This window comes from Gavia stellata, chromosome 29, assembly GCF_030936135.1.
Source record: "Gavia stellata isolate bGavSte3 chromosome 29, bGavSte3.hap2, whole genome shotgun sequence".
NCBI classification, from domain to species: Eukaryota; Metazoa; Chordata; class Aves; order Gaviiformes; family Gaviidae; genus Gavia; species Gavia stellata.
In genome coordinates, this window is record NC_082622.1 from 5,520,278 (window position 1) to 5,537,646 (window position 17,369).

The following is a 17,369-nucleotide window of genomic DNA, read 5'->3' on the forward strand; positions in this document are numbered from 1 at the left end:
TAGAGAAGCCGGACTGGGAAAGCGAGTGCCAGGGAATTTCAGTCAGATGGCAAAGCCCATCCGGGCACTGCGAAATCAGAGCAGACGGGGTTTCCGTACAGCAGCTCCGTTCCAGGAAAGGACCATACATGAACTGAACCTTCAATCCATGACTGGAAATCCCCAAGCTACAATTCCCCCCATATTTTTGGGGGGACGTTAAGGCAAACGCTGGCTGCTGTGCTCAGAGCAAAGGCTGGTTCGTGCTATCGAAGTCCCCAACATCCCCGTGCCGCCTGGGTCAGACCAAACCTGCCTACTCACAAAGTCCTGGTTCATGACTGAAATCCCAAACTCACAAGCAGGGAATCGCACAATCAAAGAAGAACCAGAAGTAAACAGCCGGGATGGCTTCACGTTCTCCTGCTGAGCTTACTGGACTAGAAAAGCCCCGGTAAAAGCATCGTGCTTCTTCCCCCTTCACTTCCCAAAGGTACCGTAAGAAAGGCCAGCGGCGTGGAAGAAGAAACAATTGAACTGATGAGCTACAGGATAAAGCAAAAAGCAGACAGACACGCTCTCCGGGCCAGCCACGTCCACCTCCCGCATCAGCCGTACAACGCAAAAAACGTTGTGGGACAAACCATGATTTCAGTTGGCTTGAGTCGAGCAAGTTAAATGGGTGAAAAATTTTCTTCCCTGTGTGATGGAAGCTGAAGCTCACTACATTTCATTTATACAGACAGCGGAAAACGGGCTCGTCACCTTCATTACTGCTTCTGGTTCATTTTCTTGTATTCTCCTTAGTGCAACGTTAAAGTTCCAAACACCACAATAAGTGTTTCTAGAGAAATGAGCTATTTTAACTGGATTCTTTGAGTGTTGTGATTACATTTAATATTAAGCGGCTTTCTAAACCAAGAACCCATTCTCTGCAAGTAACTCTTCTGCAAATTCAAGCTTACACCAATTGATATAAAACAGTGACAATCACAACACAATTTCATGGAACCACCACCAAATGTCATCAAGCAAAAATAGTCTTTATTCAAATTTCATGGAAACAGGAATCACTGTACTTTGCAAGACAGGGAAAAATAAAATAAAAAAATTTAATATAAAACAAGGATATTGTCACAATACCAGAATATGGAACTATACTTCTTTTCCTTATGGATTACTGCAAGTACCTATTTTTTTTTCCTTTTGACTGTGCTATTCACAACTTTGTAAGTCCAAAAAATATGAAACAAAAGTAGTATGAAACTTAAGACTTAGCACTTCCACTAAATGGCATACATCAAAGGGCATCAATTCAAGGGCAAAGACTGTTGAAGCCGTCATACCTACCTATCAGTCATCACCGCAATCTCATAAACCCACCAAGGTGCAGTGCTCATTCTCTGCAAGGCTCTTCCTGGAAAACAGGGCAATTTTGGTGCTCTAGGAAGAGTTATATTTAAAGAGAACCTTTCTGTAGGATAGAAAATGAGCTGAACAGCCTTGCACCAGAGAGCACTGCAGGGAGGGAGCACTGCAGGTAACAATGACAGACATACCATCAGGGTTGTTAAAAATATACAGCATCGACAGGTTTTCTACTTCAATCACTTGCGCTACAACTACTAGACACGTACAAAAGACTTTTCCAACCGTTCCAAGTGTGGTTGCAGCACGGTTAGGATCTGGAGCGAGACCTCGACCGCGATCGGGACCGTGACCTAGAGGCAGACCTAGATCTAGACTTGGACCGGGACCTAGGCTTTGAAACAGATTTAGACCTGGAACGAGAATCTGATTTGACATTTGGTTTTGACTTGGGCATTGACCTAGACCTGGAGCGAGACACCCGACGTGTGCCCGCATCCTCACCCTCACCTTTCGCCTCCTTTTTGTCAGAATCTGACTTGAGATGCTCCTTTTCTTTGGAGGCTGACCTGGACCGCTCGTGGCTGTCCTTCCTTTTCTTCTTGCTACTTGGCTTGCTGTCTCGCTTGCTGCGCCTCTTGCTTTTCTCACTCTTGCTGCGGCTCCTGCTTCTACTTCTGCTGTCATCTCTGCTTCTCTTCCTACTTTTCCTTTTATCCTTACTGTGGCTCCTGCTCCTACTCTCATCCCTGCTCTTGCTCCTGCTTCTAACCTTGCTAATGCTCTTCTCCCTGTCTTTGCTTCTACTCTTCTCCTTGCTCCTACTCCTCACGCTCTCCCTCGTCTCTCCCCTGTCCTTACTCCCACTCCTGCTCCTACTCTTCTCCTTGCTGCGGCTCCTGCTCTTCGCTTTCTCATCACTGTTATGGAGAGTGCCCTCAGATTTATCTTTACTTTTGTTCCGGGATTTCTCTGCACTCCTGCTGCGGCTCCTACTTTTATCGTCTTTACTTGGAGTCCTGCTTTTCTCTTTTTGGCCTCTGCTACGGCTCTTGCTTCGACTACGGCTCTTGCTTCTGGAACGGGACACAGACCTGAAAGCGCAAAGGCAACAGACAGCTCCACTTTAGCGTGGCTTGGATTTGACTTAAATACTGTGCATAATACGGCAGGGAAAAGAAAAGCAAACCGTGTTCCTACGGCAAATTTAGGATGACGCTTCTCATTTAAGTGGGTAGTCCCCAGTTCTTCCAACACAAAGACATACCTGGATCTTGATCTACTCTTGGAGCGACTACTACTGGCACTGCGGCTCCTGCTCTTATGAGAATGTCTGCTTCGAGAGCGAGACCTGGAACAAAATCAATCAGCTTCATGTTAGCACGTGCCCACGGAGAGCTTGTGATCCCCTCGTCCCCTGTGGGTAAAACCCCATAGAATTAAAGCACCTTTCAAGCAACCGAACGACGAGAGCGTTACACAATAAAGTTACAGAGTACCCGTCTCCCCACTGCTCATCCCCAGTTGCTAATCTGGAAGAAAATATGCAACCTTATTTAAGATAAGGAAGCAAGAATCACTTTCCCAATCAAGTCAGAGTTTAGATACAGTGAGACGCTAGGATAAAGCTTCGCCTTTCATAAGCAAGCTGTTCTGCGAACAGTAGAAGTTTGCCCGAGTTTTCTTGCGACAAGTTCTACCCCAGAATGGAAAGGGGAAAACACTTGGTGTTGTATGATTGAGAGAACTGCTTCAGCACACAACGAAAGCAGCAAACCTCTAAGAAACAGGGAAGGGGTGAGGGTTTCCAAGCTGAGGAAGAACTGTTAGTCCTGGTGCTTATAGCAGAACACAATGTTCAGAGCCAACGTGTTAAAAGCACCTTCTGTTTCATCCTGCATGCACAGCTCCACCTGCCACGCAGCCTTCTCCCGCAAGCCAGCAAGGACTACGGGCTCGACGCGGTTGGGGAGGAACAGCAGCCCGCTGTCGGGCGTTCAGCTAGCAGACACACGCATTCACCGAGGAAGACACCTCTGAGCAGCGGCCTCGTTTCCCTTGGTTACTGCCAGGTAACTAATAGATTCTCCAACTAGATTTATTAAGAACTCCGAAAGCTTCCAAGGTGTTTTGGAACCTGCTGTATATTCATGGAATTGCAGCTAGATTCAGCCTGAGCTACATTATAAAGAGACATACCTCGAATGACTTCGGCTTCTGGAGTAAGAGCGGCGCCGTCTCGATCCAGGTCTGTCTTCCACTAATCTAATCTTTCTGCCATTTACTTCTGTCCCGTCCAGCTTTTCAAGGGCTCTTTTCATGTCAGAATAGGATTTGAACTCAATCACACCTTCATTTTTCCTTCCTTTGTGTGCATCTGCATATGTCACTTCCCCTGCCTGACGCATATAATCCTAGAGGAAGAGGACAGAATAACCATTGCCTCGAATCCAGAGTCAGGCTTCCAGGCTGACCCCGTTCGTTTCTGCAACGATGCTCACTTAGCCTCTTCTCTTCACACGGATGTCAGCAAGGGTTTTAACCAAACAGCATTTGCAGCGCTAACGCCAAGGTTTCTGAGCAAGCCAAACAACACACTGCGATTTCACAGAGTTTGTGGGATTAGAACCAAGGTGGTGTTGATAGCTTTGAGCCAAACGATAATTTAAGGTCTCCCATCTCGAGCCTAATATCAAATACGCTCTGGACTATGCTAAGTTTCAAATTGCAAAAGCAATTAAAGAAATAAAACGCTTGCTCTCCAAATCATATTCTCAAAGGGAAGTTGGGAAAGGTGATAAACTTAAAGGTCAAGTATGAAGAGGCAAGAAGACTACAGGCAAGCAGACTTCCCTTCGTCCGCCGCCTAGGTAACACATCCCATTCTGCTGGAAGAAATCCCTCCCGCAAGTAAAAGCTCAATTCATTTTCCCACTTCATGCTTCCTGGCTTCTCTGTTTCAATTACTAAACACCTCTGTTTAGCAGGGAGGGCCGTTCTGCCCTGCTTGGAGCAAGCCGTCAGACAGGGCCACCTTTCAGCCGCTGCGGACTTTGGCTGCAATGGAAACGGGGCACAGAACTCCGGTTCAGTCTGTTTTCACCCCAGCTACTCCCATCTTAAGTACACTGAAATAAAAGCTATTCAAAAAAAGCAACGCATCCAGTAGAGGATTAATCATGCCATGCTCTACTTACAATTTTTAATACCAGAAGCAAAGACAAGCTATGGATGGTGTGAAGCATTAACAACAAAAGACAGTCGAAGAATCTCAGTACGTACCTGAACTAGTGTTACATATTCAATTACAGACCAGTTTCTACTACGTCAAAGTTTGTTTAGAACAAATTTTACACATCCTTAGAAGAGAACCATAAAAGAAAGCGTTCCTGTAAGAACAAGTGGTTTTAACCATTGCTGCTAAGTTTGATAAGGAAACACTACCTTTCTGCCCCTACTACTGAAATTCTGCTCCCTGTCCTGCCCCCCATCCCTGATGCGGGCAATCACGAGCCAGCACTTCGCCTCCAGCGTACTCAGAGGCACTGCGGGCTACACAGCGTTACCCAATGCTTCCACTGCCGAGAATCACTTCCCACTCCTTCGGACTTTGAGAAAATATTAGCTTTTGGCAGAGGTTTTGGTGATTGCTCATTCTGGAAGCATCCTTTCCCTGAAACTCTCTTTAAAACAGCTTTACATGGCGTGGAAATTCTTAACAGAGACTGTGCAAGAACGATGCTATCGTTTCCAAATAGCTCTAGCACCTTACAAATTGATGAGTACAATCCGAAGTGACAAGGGCAAACTCCTCCATCTCTAGTGAATCCTGCCACTGGCATGATTAAAGTCTGTTTTGACAGGGCTTAAAGGTAAGATAAAACCCATCTGTACGTGATGTTGGTTTGTGTTAAGGAAAAAAGTTATTTTCCCAGTGACACCAAGTCTGCAAGTGCAACTCCCAGCGTTGCATTAATGATTTCATATAGGCAAATCCACCTCTGTATTGACTTAATGTGCGTATTGCTTCCAAACTCTACTTGTATGCATATGAGCACAGACTTATTAACAAGTTGGAGTCAAGAACACGGGTGTATCCCAGCTTTCCTTGTTGAAAGAGACGCTAACTTTTTTACCCTTTGTGCTCTTTAATAGAGAGAGGGTAAAGAAAGGGGCCCCATACCTTAAGATCTTGCCAACTGCAGCGGCTTGACAAATTTTCCACAATCAATCTGTATTCTGTACGGGTAGGAGGACCGTACTTATCTCTTCCGCTTCTTCTATAACCATATCCACCTTTAGGAGGTGACAAGCAGACAGCAGTACTTCAACTAGGGGAAATGGAGCGCTCGCTCTACATCCCGGACGAAAACTGTTCTGCCCCACCCGATCGCAAAGACATGAAAAATTCACCCACCCGTTAGTCTAAATTCACCCCCCCTTGTATAAAATGTTACAAAGATCCAAAGCATTAAAAAAAGAAATTTACTACAAGCGCATCATTAAACCAACGCACATAATTACGCTACAATTAACATGCAATTAAATTTAAGCTATTTTTAAAACAGTTTGAAAGAAGCAACCGAATTAAGCCAGTTTACTAATGTTACTTACATTGCTTAAAGGTTTTCTGAATATCTGACATGAATAAAGCTTTTCAGGCACCTAGTTCAGATTAATCTCATCTGTCTCTAACCCTTGGGGTCCTCACCACCCAGGTCTAATGGGAAAAGGTTGCGGTCGTCACATGGCTTCCTTTTTTTGGTCAGCCAAGGGCCACAAAGGTCAAAGAGGCACTCATGGAAAGGTAACCCAAGGTCAGCAAATGGAACGGGCAGTCATCTTAGCCTCAAAGGACTCTTTTAATTAAAACATTGAGGTCTTTGTTAAGTCTATGTTAAACATCACATCGCAAATAAACCATTCAAATAGTTAAACGAAATGATAATAATAAAAATGGTAACAGAAATTGTGTTTATTAATTTATCAATTAAAATAGTTTCATACAGCAAACAAGTTAATAAGTATTCAGATCAACAGTTACATTTACAGTTACAGAACACTATTCACAACTTCATATCATTCTCTTTTATAATTACTTTTTTTAAAAAAATGAGCAAAAATATGTTTTATTTAAAATAAGTCACAGATACAAATGCATGTTAGTGCTTACTGCGTCCAGAACCGTAACTGCTGTCGCGACGTGGGCCTCTGGCATGCTCAACGATCACTCGCTCCCCACAAAGATCTTTACCATTTAGCTCATAAACAGCATCATCTGCATCTCGCAGATCATCAAACTCAACAAAGCCGTACCTAGAGAGAGGGAGAGAAAAAAGAATCACTCAGAAGGAACTGAACCCGAGGTATCTGCGCTCAAAACCAACTCATGTCCCGCAGCGGGCTTCTGCGGAGCCCGACGAGCGTGGCTTTCTGCGTGCTGTCCTTGAGACGAACATCGGTTGCAGCCTCCTGAAGGCTCCCCAGGGGTTCACGGCCATGAGCACTACATCCCCAAACCCACTAAATATGATGCTATGCTGCTTTATTCAGTAAGTTTGCTCAACAGCAGTGAGGCTGAAATGGCATTTGACAGATATTCTGGTATATATGTTCCGTGTATTAGGATTTATCGCCATTTTTGAAGATTCCTGGGTTCATTCCCGGTTCTGTTAGGAAGCTACCTTAGGAAGCTACACTTCAAATGGAAATATCTGTTCATCTCTGCAAAAAACAAGTGGTCTGCACACATTGCGTGAAGGTCCAACAAGAAATAAAATAAAGGCAGGTCAGGAAAAGGGATTTTGTTTTAACCAGACTCATTTTACTCTTGACTGTGGACAGTACTGATGGCTTGGGTAAGAAAAGCAACGTGCTCTTGCAACAGGACAGATCTTCCACCTGCTGAGATACTTGCAGCCTCCCATGTACTGCCGAAAAGTGGTTTATGCCCACTCTATTTCCAACGTCCTAGCATTTAAGAGAGCATGGTGAGTCCAAACCTTGTTAAGGGACTTGAGAAAATGCAGCAACAGCAACCAGGAACAAATTCCCGGGGCAAAGGAAGCGTCCGCCTGCGGCCCAGCAAGGGCAGCACAGGCTGCAGGTCCAGAGAAGAACGGACAAAGTTTTGCGTTCGAAACCATCTGCCGCACTAGCCTTGCTCAAGACTTGGAAGTCACGGGCAGATCAAGTGCAAGAGGAAGGATATAAATAGAAAAAAAATATATAATGCTTAATTTCAACATTCAAATGAATATTTTGGCATTGGTTTCCTATTACCAGAACCGAACACAATACAGAGACAAAAGCTTGCAGACCGCTGCTTGCCTGAAAAGTCAAAGCCAGCGTTTTCAGTTTAATCTTCAGGGGTGCCACAGACATCAGTGCCAACGTCAGGCTGCTGCAAGCGCCTAATCCCTCTTGGCTAGAGATCCCAAAAGACCGAGCGTAGGGTTTTTACATAATTTCTTACAGCTGGTGCTCAGGGACAAGCCGGTGACTTGCTTGCGATTGCAGAGCAAACTCCCAGCAGCGCTGAAACAGAACTCGAGCCTGCCAATTTCTAACCAGAGGAGAGTTAAACACCTATTTAAAAACCAACATTGTTTAGATGCCCATTATCCCAACGGGTCAGGGGAAGAGGACAAAAAGCACCAGAGTGCTGTTTATCGGAGTTCAGAGTCTTGCAGTTGAAATCACTTCTCCTTCAGTTACCTGATCCAAGACCATTAGCCAAGACCAGATCCAGGCTCCGGAGTCCCCCAGGCAACAGCCAAGGATGCTGCAGCCCCCCGGCACAACCGGCAGCCTCTTCTCAACTGCAACCTCTCCGGCTGCTGTAGGCAAACACGTAATCCTGATCTCGGGTCTTCGCAAGCCAAGGGGGGAAATTTTTGTGAGTGCTGGTCTTTTAAATAACCCAGAAGAACAAACCCCTGATACAAAAAAGCTGGCCTCCCTCTTTTAGGTCCCTTCATTTTTAAGCTTTCTCACTACCTCCCCCAAGCATGGCTACAGCTTTGCTGGGTAAACGGTACCTGTATTAACAAAATACTTCAGGATGACTCCAAACACCACAAAGAAGGTGGCTGCTTTCGCATGCAAGCGCGATAGTTTCCATGGAAGAAACAAGCGTGATTGATTTATAACAATTGAAACAATCACAGTCATTATAAACCCATTCAAATTGCAACTTTCTTCCCTTCAATTCCAGAAATAGAGCAAGCGAGCTCTTAAACGAGATCTCACCCTAAAAGCAATTACTTACAAGGTGAAGTGCCTGGTACGCACCAGCACTTTCAAGACAATAAATGCACAGACATTTGAAGGAGGAATATCGGAATTCGATCAGAGCGCTGTATTGAACTTGTTCTGCCCAGAAGTGCCCCCAAAAGTTGCCTGGGGGGCACTCGGTCACCCGTGTCGCATACCAGAGAGAACCCAGCCCCTCCAGCAGCGCCTCGCTGCCCAGCACCAGTGGGCTGACACCAGTTCCTCCGCTTGGCCTCCCACGAGAGTTTGCCCCAAAATGCTCCCAAGAAGGTCCTACATCGAGAGGACTTGGTCTGGCCAAACCGTGACTAAGATACTCAGCCCTAGAACAAGATACTACTCTGATGGAAAAGGAAAAAGCAAAAGTTACAAGAAGAAACTTCTGATTTCTCTTTTTAAAGACAAGCAAGCAAGCTCATACAAACCTTGAGATTACCTGCATTTAAAGAAAAATCATACCCCACATCACTCAAATGAAAGTGATACTGATCTACCTGTTAAATATGTATAATGCACCGCATGATCTAAAACCATGAATCAAAACCCTTCAGAAGCACAGTTTTATACCACAGAAAGCCACAACTGCTGACACAGCCTTAACTGCAGCAATCTGAACCTGCTGTGATGTGACAGCAGTGCGAGGAAATCTTCTTTTAAACGTCTACTATTACTACTTCATATGTGGCATAAAACTACTTACTAAAAATGTCAATGCAATTTACTTCAGCTAATGCGAAGCTACACCATTTTCTGTTCATGTATCAAAAAAGGAAGAAGCTACAGGGGCATGTCCTTATCCCAAGCAATTCCAATAGACTGAACCTCCTAAAAGGTGGGGGGTTTGTTTTTAAAATCCAAAGTGAAAGGAAAAATGGGATTTTCTAAAATTGCTTAACACCTGAAATAAAAGGCAGACCCTCGCCTCTCTCCTCCTTTCAGCCGCTCCCCCACCGGCATCGCTCTGAAGCCCGCTGGATGCTCCGGGCTGGCTCCGCACCCTCCTCTCCACGCCACCCCACCAGGACCGCCGCAAAGCCCACCTCCGGCACTCCCCGCGTGCCAATTTTTTCCTGCTACTCCTGAACGGCTGGTGCTGGAGTTGCGGTGGAGCCCAAAAGCACGAGTCCCACGCGCCGAGAAGGACCTCAAAGGTGCTGTCCCTGCCCTTTGCCAACGCAGGCGAGAAATCCGTGAAGGTTAGAGGGGCGGCAATCCATCCGAGCTCGACCTGCCACTGCAGGGTGGATTCAGCCGCTGCTTTGCAGGTTCCCAACAAAGAGAGACCTGCTCAACTCTCGCCCCGCTCTCCTCTCAACAAATCAAGTTGATGGTTCGGCAGCTTTCTGAATTTCGTATTACACAATTGCTTCGGACGGAGGGACGCGCTCAAAATGAGCTCATTGCACCTCATCGCTCCTCCAACATCTCTGGAGGAGCAAGGTCGGGGCATGCAGGTGTTCAGTATTGAAATTCAAATATTGGAATTGGAGTTGCAAATATTCAAAATTCAAATATTGGAATGTCAATACTTAAACTATTTAAATGTAACTGAAGATTTGGTAGTGATTCTTTTAAGTTTCTGCACTAATGACAAACTTTGCTGAGAATCTCTGGTCTTCTAGCAGAACTGAACACCTTAAAGCAAAAAGAAATTAAGATCTCACCTTATTCACCCTAATGTTAGCAAAGGAAAAAAAATAATCCACAAATCCACTGGAATTAAAACCCAATTCATTAGCAGGTCACCTTACTGTCATCTAGGTGCACTGGCTATCACTATGTTACGAGAGCAATTTGACTTTTTTTCATACCAATTGCTCTAATTGAAGTTAATGGGCATTAAATATTCAGGTGGGGAAGGCGCAGGGAAATCAAATCGCTTCTCTTTGGGCAACAAATACAGACTTGGAACCTAGCTAGATGAAAGAATTGCAGTTTGAAGCTTTTAGTTCTGATCTGTGTTCCTCAAGCCGTCGGAGAAGTTACTTCCCTCTGTCTTGCAGATATTTTTGAGGATGAAGCCGCGAATTCTCGAAAGCTGGTCGGGGTGATGCAGGGCAGATAAGTACACAGGTACAACTATTTTTTAAGCTAGCAAGATTGCAAATTGGCTTCCCCATCAATGAAAGCTTGCAGCTCCTCGAGTTATCACAGCTGGCTTTTAGCAGGGTTTTAGAAGATAAAAGAGCAGGCTGAAAAGTCCGATTTTCTGGTCACGTAATACATACGTTAAGGCCGCGCACAGCTCCGGTTATCAATGCAGTTCTGAGTAGGAAAAAAGAATATGAAAACTATGAGCGTACAATTAGAAATTGCAACTTGGAACGAAGAATCCTACGGAAACCGGATTTTTTTTTTTTTCCCCATCCTCCTCTCAGGTAAACATTGCTCTAAGCCTTCGGACTGCAAGCTTAAGTTACAATTAGCGGCAAGCGAGACCCTGCTAAGCTTTTAGGACTCCGCTGTATCCCATTGCAGTTTCATCCTCCTGCTCAAGCATTTCAGCTTAACTGCTAAACTACCGAAGGGCTAATCTCCTGTCGGCTGAGCGCCGGAGATAGCCCACATATTTCCAAAAGAAACTGAAAGAATCTCTCCAGTCGAACACCGCGCAGTAATTTTTAATCGTTTGCTAAGCACTACTAAAAATAAGTCGTGGAGAAAGAAACGGAGGGCGACCAAAGCAAACCGCAGAGTACCTGGCAAAAGCGCAGCGCGAGGCTATCCCAAGGAGAGACACAAAATCTGATAGCTCCAGAAAATTTGTTGTCAAACCAGAATCTAACTACAAACCAACAGCAGCCTGTTGAAAGAACTTCAGAACATACAACTAAAAAAGGCATTAAATTGTTGAGTCAATCCCAGAAATACAGACTGAGCTCTAACCCACAGCCGAAGCAATCCGCTACGGAAGCGGCAACCAACCAGGTGAGTGACAACTCAATTACGTTACCTTAAATTTCCCCTACTCCTTCCGTTATCTGCACCTTTCGAACTCTGTCTCCCTCAAGTGAAGTTACGAAAAATGACTTCAGCTCTGGAATAAAGCGTAGCGCATCCAGAGCGCCTGAACCTCAGGCAGGGGCCGGCTGCGCCCTCCTCCCCTCCGCACCCGCTACCGTTCGTACTTCAGATGCCGACTCCGGCACCCACACCACCTCCCCGCAGACGATTTCTAAATGCCGAGCCGGGACCGTGGGGCTGGTCCTTGGGAGATATTTTTCAATAAAGCAAGAGGACAAGTCCGTTAGCCACGTAAGTTGGGAGTGCGACGTCTGCCAAGAAAGTTTGAGGTTTTTTTCCCTGCTAGCTGTCTATGAAACAGAAATATTTCATTCAGAGGCTTTAAACAGCAACAGAAAAACCGATCATCGCAAAAAAAACCACGTTCAAGGATACGCAGTGGGACTGGAAGACAGAGCGCTCAAATATTTCAGGTATGGGCAATCTTCGACATCACCTGAAGCTGTGCCGGTGAAAACACTGACACGTGCGCGCTTGTTTGTTTTAATAATGGCTTTTGTCATCTTCTAAACCCGTTATACAGCCACCTACCAGTACAAGCAGTGTTTAAACTTAATGAGCCTTTTTTTTTAATGCTCAAGGACTCACTTTTACAAGAGGTTCCTCATCTCAACCTCTAAAGCAAAAATAATAATGGGCTCTCCCGGCTAATAACAATAAAATCCACATTCCACTCAGTCTTCCTAAGCAAGACTTCAAGTTGGGTTTCTTCCAAAAAGCAAAGACGGCAGCACCCGGGAGGCCGGGGGCTTTGGGGAAACCCACTAAAGCAGCACTTCGCTGCCTCCGGGCAAATCCAGGACAAGAGGAAACGGCCTCAGGGAGGTTCAGGCTGGATATTAGGAAAAATGTCTTTCCTGAGAGAGTGGTGAAGCACTGGAAGAGGCTGCCCAGGGAGGTGGTGGAGTCACCATCACTGGAGGTGTTCAGGGAACGTGTGGACGTGGCACTGCGGGACATGGTTTAGTGGGCATGGTGGGGTTGGGGTGATGGTTGGACTTGATGATCTTACAGGTCTTTTCCAACCTTAGGGATTCCGCGATCCCCCTGGAATGCCTCGGGGAAGGCCGGGAGCAGGCCCCGGTGAGGGGCAGGTAGGGGAGAGCAGCCCGGAACGGGCGGGCGCCAGTGGGGCTTGGGGGGGGCCCGACACCCCCACCGGCGGATGCTCCGGAACCTCCACCCCGGGGGCTCCGAGAACGGGCCTCAGCTGCTGCGAGGGCACCTGCAATGGGGGGCTCTGCCCCCCCAACAGCGGGTTGGGGTGGGGGTGTTGCCCTGGCTCACCCTTGGGTGCTCACCCTGGGGCGCAGAGGGGCCTGGGGACGCAGGGGAACCCCTCAGGGGACACCCCCTCCCCACAGAGGGGGGGCAGGAACCCGGTCACCTGCCCCCCTCCCCCCCCCCAGCACCCCAATAACTGAAGCAGGGACACAGGTGTCCTGCCCCCCACCGTTGCCATAGCAACCCAGGCATCCTGGCCCCACCCCCCCCCCCCCCCCGCGCCCGGCCACAGAGACCCAGGGGTCCTGCCCCCCCCGTTGCCATGGGAACCCAGGTGTCCTGCCCGCCCCCCCCCCGCCACAAAGGTCCAGGGGTCCTACCCCCCCGTTGCCATGGGAACCCAGGCGTCCTGCCCCCCCCCCCCGGTCCAGGGGTCCTGCCCCCCCCCCCCGTTGCCATGGGAACCCAGGCGTCCTGCACCCCCCCCAGGCCCAGGGGTCCTGCCCCCCCCCCGTTGCCATGGGAACCCAGGCGTCCTGCCCCCCCCCCGGCCCAGGGGTCCTGCCCCCCCCGTTGCCATGGGAACCCAGGCGTCCTGCCCCCCCCCCCCCAGGCCCAGGGGTCCTGCCCCCCCCCCGTTGCCATGGGAACCCAGGCGTCCTGCCCCCCCCCCCCCCAGGCCCAGGGGTCCTGCCCCCCCCCCACCGTTGCCATGGGAACCCAGGCGTCCTGCCCGTGTCCCCCCCGGGGAACCCCGGTGTCCTCCCCCCCATTGCCACCGAGGCCCAGGCGTCCCGCCCGCCCTCCTCCGGGGGACCCAGGCGTCCTGCCCGCCCCTGACGGCCGCCGCCCGGGGCCGGGCCGGGCCGCGCATCCGCCGGCGGGCGGCAGGAGGGGCCGGGCCGGGCCGCGCTCACCCGTTCTTGAGGTCCACCTCCAGGATCTTGCCGTAGCCCTTGAAGAACCGCTCCACGTCCCGCTCCCGCGCCTGGTAGCTGAGGCGGCCGATGTAGACCCGCGGCATCGCGCCCGGCGGGGCCGGGAAGGGGGGCGGCCCGCGGGGGCGGGGCTGCACCGGCGGCGGAGGGCGCGCGCCGAGGGCGGGGCGAGGCGGCGGCGCAACGTCACGGCGCCGCACGGGGAGGGGAGGGGGAGAGATAAGGGGGAAGACGTCACGGGAGGCCACGCCTCCCTCCCCGCCTCCCGGCTCTTAAAGGGGCTACGCCGCATTCGGGAGTACGCGGTGACAGCGGGTTGGTGGGCCCCACCGTCCCCATACCCAGGGCAGGGACGGGGCCCCCTTCCCCATATGGAGAGGACGTATCGGTGTCCCCCCCTTTCCCCACACTCAGGGCACTGATGGGGGTCCCCCATGTGTCAGGGGGCTTGTGGGGTCCCCACTTGCCTGATGGGCAGAGCGTGGGTGGGGTCCTCCTTCCCCCCGGGTCTGGGGGCTGATGGGGTCCCCCCTCCCCTTATGTGGGGCGTTGTTGGGGTCCGTCTTCCGATGGGTCGGGGGTCTTGTGGGGGTCCCCCTTCCCCATGTACACGGAGACGATGGGGTTCCCCTTCCCATGGCTCAGGGGGCTTGTGGGGTCCCCCTTCCCCACATGCCAGCGGTGGAAGGGTGGGGGTCCCCCATGTACCAGGGTGCTTATGGGATCCCCTATATGGCAGGGGCTTGCGGGGTGCCCCCAGCCCAATATGCCGGATATCGATGGGCTCCTCCTTCCCTAAACGCAGGCAGGGGTGGGGGTCCCCCATCCCCACGCCCTGGGGTGCTCAGGGGTCCCCCCATAGCGCCCCCCCTCCCTGGGGACACCCCTGGCCGCACTCGGCCAGTCCTCACTCCCACCGACCAACAGCGACGTCCCTCTTGCAGATCCCCAAACGCCATTTTTGGGGACTTATTTTTATCGTTTCAGCCGACACATCAGATGCCCAAATCACACCAAACCCCAGCAGAGGCTCTCGGGAACATTTCAGCTTAAGCAGTCACCGCCCCCCCAAAAAACCCTCACCATCACCCCCCGAAAACATTAGTACCGTCTATCTCAAATGCCAGCAGCTGGATTTCCAACTGCGATCCCGCTCGTTTGACAAGTCGAGTTAAATTTAATTATTTATTCCTTCGTGCCCTGGTGTAGGAGTAAGCGCTCGGGAACATTTTGTGAAAGTAAGAGAGTTCTCTAAAGCTTGTTAGGTTTTATTGCCAAGTCAAATAAACAAGGGGGATAAAAGCTTTGCATTAATTTTTCTGGTTTGTGTCATGCTTAATAGTGCTCTTAACGATCTCAAAGTCCTTTTCTTGCTTTTTTTCCCCGCTTTATTCATCGATCAGGAAAGTGCTGGGGCGCGCGATGCTGCTCTGCCTCCAACGCCGGCGGCTTTGCTGCGGGGGTAAGGAAAATACAGAATATTGGGGAGTTTCATAGTGACGGGGGAGCAGAGGGCAGATGCTGGCGAGGACTTTAGCACAGTTTACATCTAGTAGGCTTCTTGGTTTGCTCTTGTCCAAGGGAGGTCTCAGTGCGAGGGGTTCCGAGGGGAAAAAAATGGCTTTAATACGGCCCGGCAAATTTAGCTGCTAACACGGGCTGTGAGTTTTAATTTCAAACTGGTTTGCTCTTCCAAAAGCACATGCAGTTGTAGAGGATCCCCCTTCAACCTTGAGCAACGTCCCTGCCTCGCCGCGCTTCTCCTTGCCCCCCAGGACGCAGAACATGCCCAAAAATGAAGGTATGACGCTTAACTCCCCCTTTTCAAACCCAAAAGCTGAGTTTTTGCAGCGAGACTCCCCCCTGCAGCAGTAATTTTACATATCGGTGTTTTCCATCAAAGGTCACCCTCCGGGGAGGTAAACGTGCCGCTGGCGGCTCTTCCCCACCGTCAGCAAAAGGCAGCGGAGGAGCAGAGCGGCCGTTTGCCACTCTCCACCGGCGATACTCAAAATGTCCCTACGGGAAAGAAGAAATATTGCATTGCCTCCGAAATTGCGAGATGCTCAGCTGGAGGATGGCATTACCCGAGGCACGGCGCGGTGCTGCACGACGGGCCGTGCAAGAAATAACCAAAATCCTTGTTCTGGGCTGGTGCACCAGTTTATTTCATTGGCGAGATATATTTAGGTAAGGTTTCACGTCTAGTTGATCCTACGGAGCAGAACGGAGAGCCTGCTGAAAGCTGAGAGCATCACCTGGGTCCGTGGACAGCCAGACAGAAGCAGTGCTACTGAAACCACAGCGCAGGGTTATTCCCTAGAAGAGGGGACGGGTGTTTCTGCACGGGGGGAAGGTGCCCGAGGGAAAAGCATCAGGTCTGGGGCACTTTGATGCCCAACGCTGCAGCCTTCCCCATCCCTCCCTGGGCACCAGCTCCCAGGGGCAACGGGACGCAGCGCTGCCCTAGCAGGACATACCAAATGCAAACACAGTGAGATTCACCTCTTGCCCCAAAACAGCTCTCTCCGGGAAAAGAAACCAGGGCTGTTGAGCCATTTCTTCTGTCTTCCACTTGCCAGGAGACGGGCACCACGCTGTGATGTCACCGTGATGCAACGCCGGCGTCACGGTGACGTTGGAGAACTTCCAGCCCTTCATCCTGCTGACCGGCAGGACCAAGCCTGGCTGCTCGGGGAAAGGGCCACGGCTGGAAGTTGCAGCCAAGCTGTGAAAAAACAAGTTAAAATGGAGCTGCCTTCACCAGAGACATCCTGGGCTTCTGACCCGGAGGAGACGGATTGGTGGGCGGCTTCAGCTTCTCCAAGCCACCCGGGAGGTGCTACGGGAGCATCTTGGGGTGCTGCCGCCGGACCTCTCGCAGAAGAAAACGCCCTTCAGGGTTTGCCTGATGAATCCTGGGCCTCCATCATATGCTTTCATGTCCTGGAGGAGATCTGTGCCAACATCAGCCAGTCTTCAGCCCTCTCCTCCCTCAAGAAGCTCTGGGAGATGGTCAGCAGCCATCGCTTCCAGTCAGTCTGATGGGGCGACAACGGAAACTGCGTCGTGATCGCGGAAAAACTCCTCAGAAAGGAAGTGCTGGGGAGGAGGGGACCCCTGACGATCTTTGAAACCGACTCCATGAGAGGCTTCGGTCTCCAACTTAACCTCCATGGATTCTGCAGAATGGAAGGGGATTCTCTCGTATCTGCCTCCATCGAGGAGCTGCAGCAGCAGCAGCAGCAGAGTCTGCTCTGGGCAAGGAACGTCGGTTCCTCCACACACGGAGGAACCCTTGGGACATTTTGGGGCAGAGGTTCACGTTCAGATAAAAGAAGCCTTTACAAGGTAGGAGACGGGCGCGGGAGCAAACGGCCTGATTGTGCCTCGTGGGTCATGTTCAGGAATTCTCGACGCAGGATTCCGGAGGAGCGGAAATGCTGATCAAATAGATTTGGGTTATTTCTGCTTACTCTGAATCTGTGAAAGGGAAACATAGTCCCATCGTTATCATGCCATTTTTGTGCTTGCTCTGTATCCGGCTGCACCAAAAACTTA

The 17,369-nt window shown here is 50.0% G+C and overlaps 1 protein-coding gene across 2 annotated transcripts; it reads right to left on the bottom strand.

Annotated features, from left to right (window-relative positions):
* Window positions 1–1,082: 1,082 nt before the first annotated feature.
* On the bottom strand, window positions 1,083–13,894 carry SRSF4 (serine and arginine rich splicing factor 4). 2 transcript variants are annotated; one of them, XM_059830718.1, is made up of 7 exons: window positions 13,788–13,894; window positions 6,521–6,663; window positions 5,531–5,643; window positions 3,547–3,761; window positions 2,615–2,698; window positions 2,209–2,441; window positions 1,083–1,773 (listed from the first exon to the last, which is right to left on the bottom strand). In XM_059830718.1, exons 1-7 carry the CDS (start codon window positions 13,892–13,894, stop codon window positions 1,658–1,660), a joined length of 1,011 nt encoding a protein of 336 aa, XP_059686701.1. In that variant the 3' UTR covers window positions 1,083–1,657. The 2 variants fall into 2 exon arrangements, with proteins under 2 accessions (XP_059686701.1, XP_059686700.1); XM_059830717.1 differs by having other exon boundaries at window positions 1,083–2,441.
* Between the last annotated feature and the right edge of the window lie 3,475 nt (window positions 13,895–17,369).

Bases quoted from the DNA above. Each gene is read 5' to 3' on its own strand.
- SRSF4 (XM_059830717.1), bottom strand. From the start codon at position 13,894: ATGCCGCGGGTCTACATCGGCCGCCTCAGCTACCAGGCGCGGGAGCGG. The intron at 5,644-6,520 runs GTAAGCACTAAC...CACCTCCTAAAG, and splicing joins CAGTTACGGTTCTGGACGCA to GTGGATATGGTTATAGAAGA. The intron at 3,762-5,530 runs GTATGGGGCCCC...CTCTTCCTCTAG, and splicing joins GCAGTTGGCAAGATCTTAAG to GATTATATGCGTCAGGCAGG.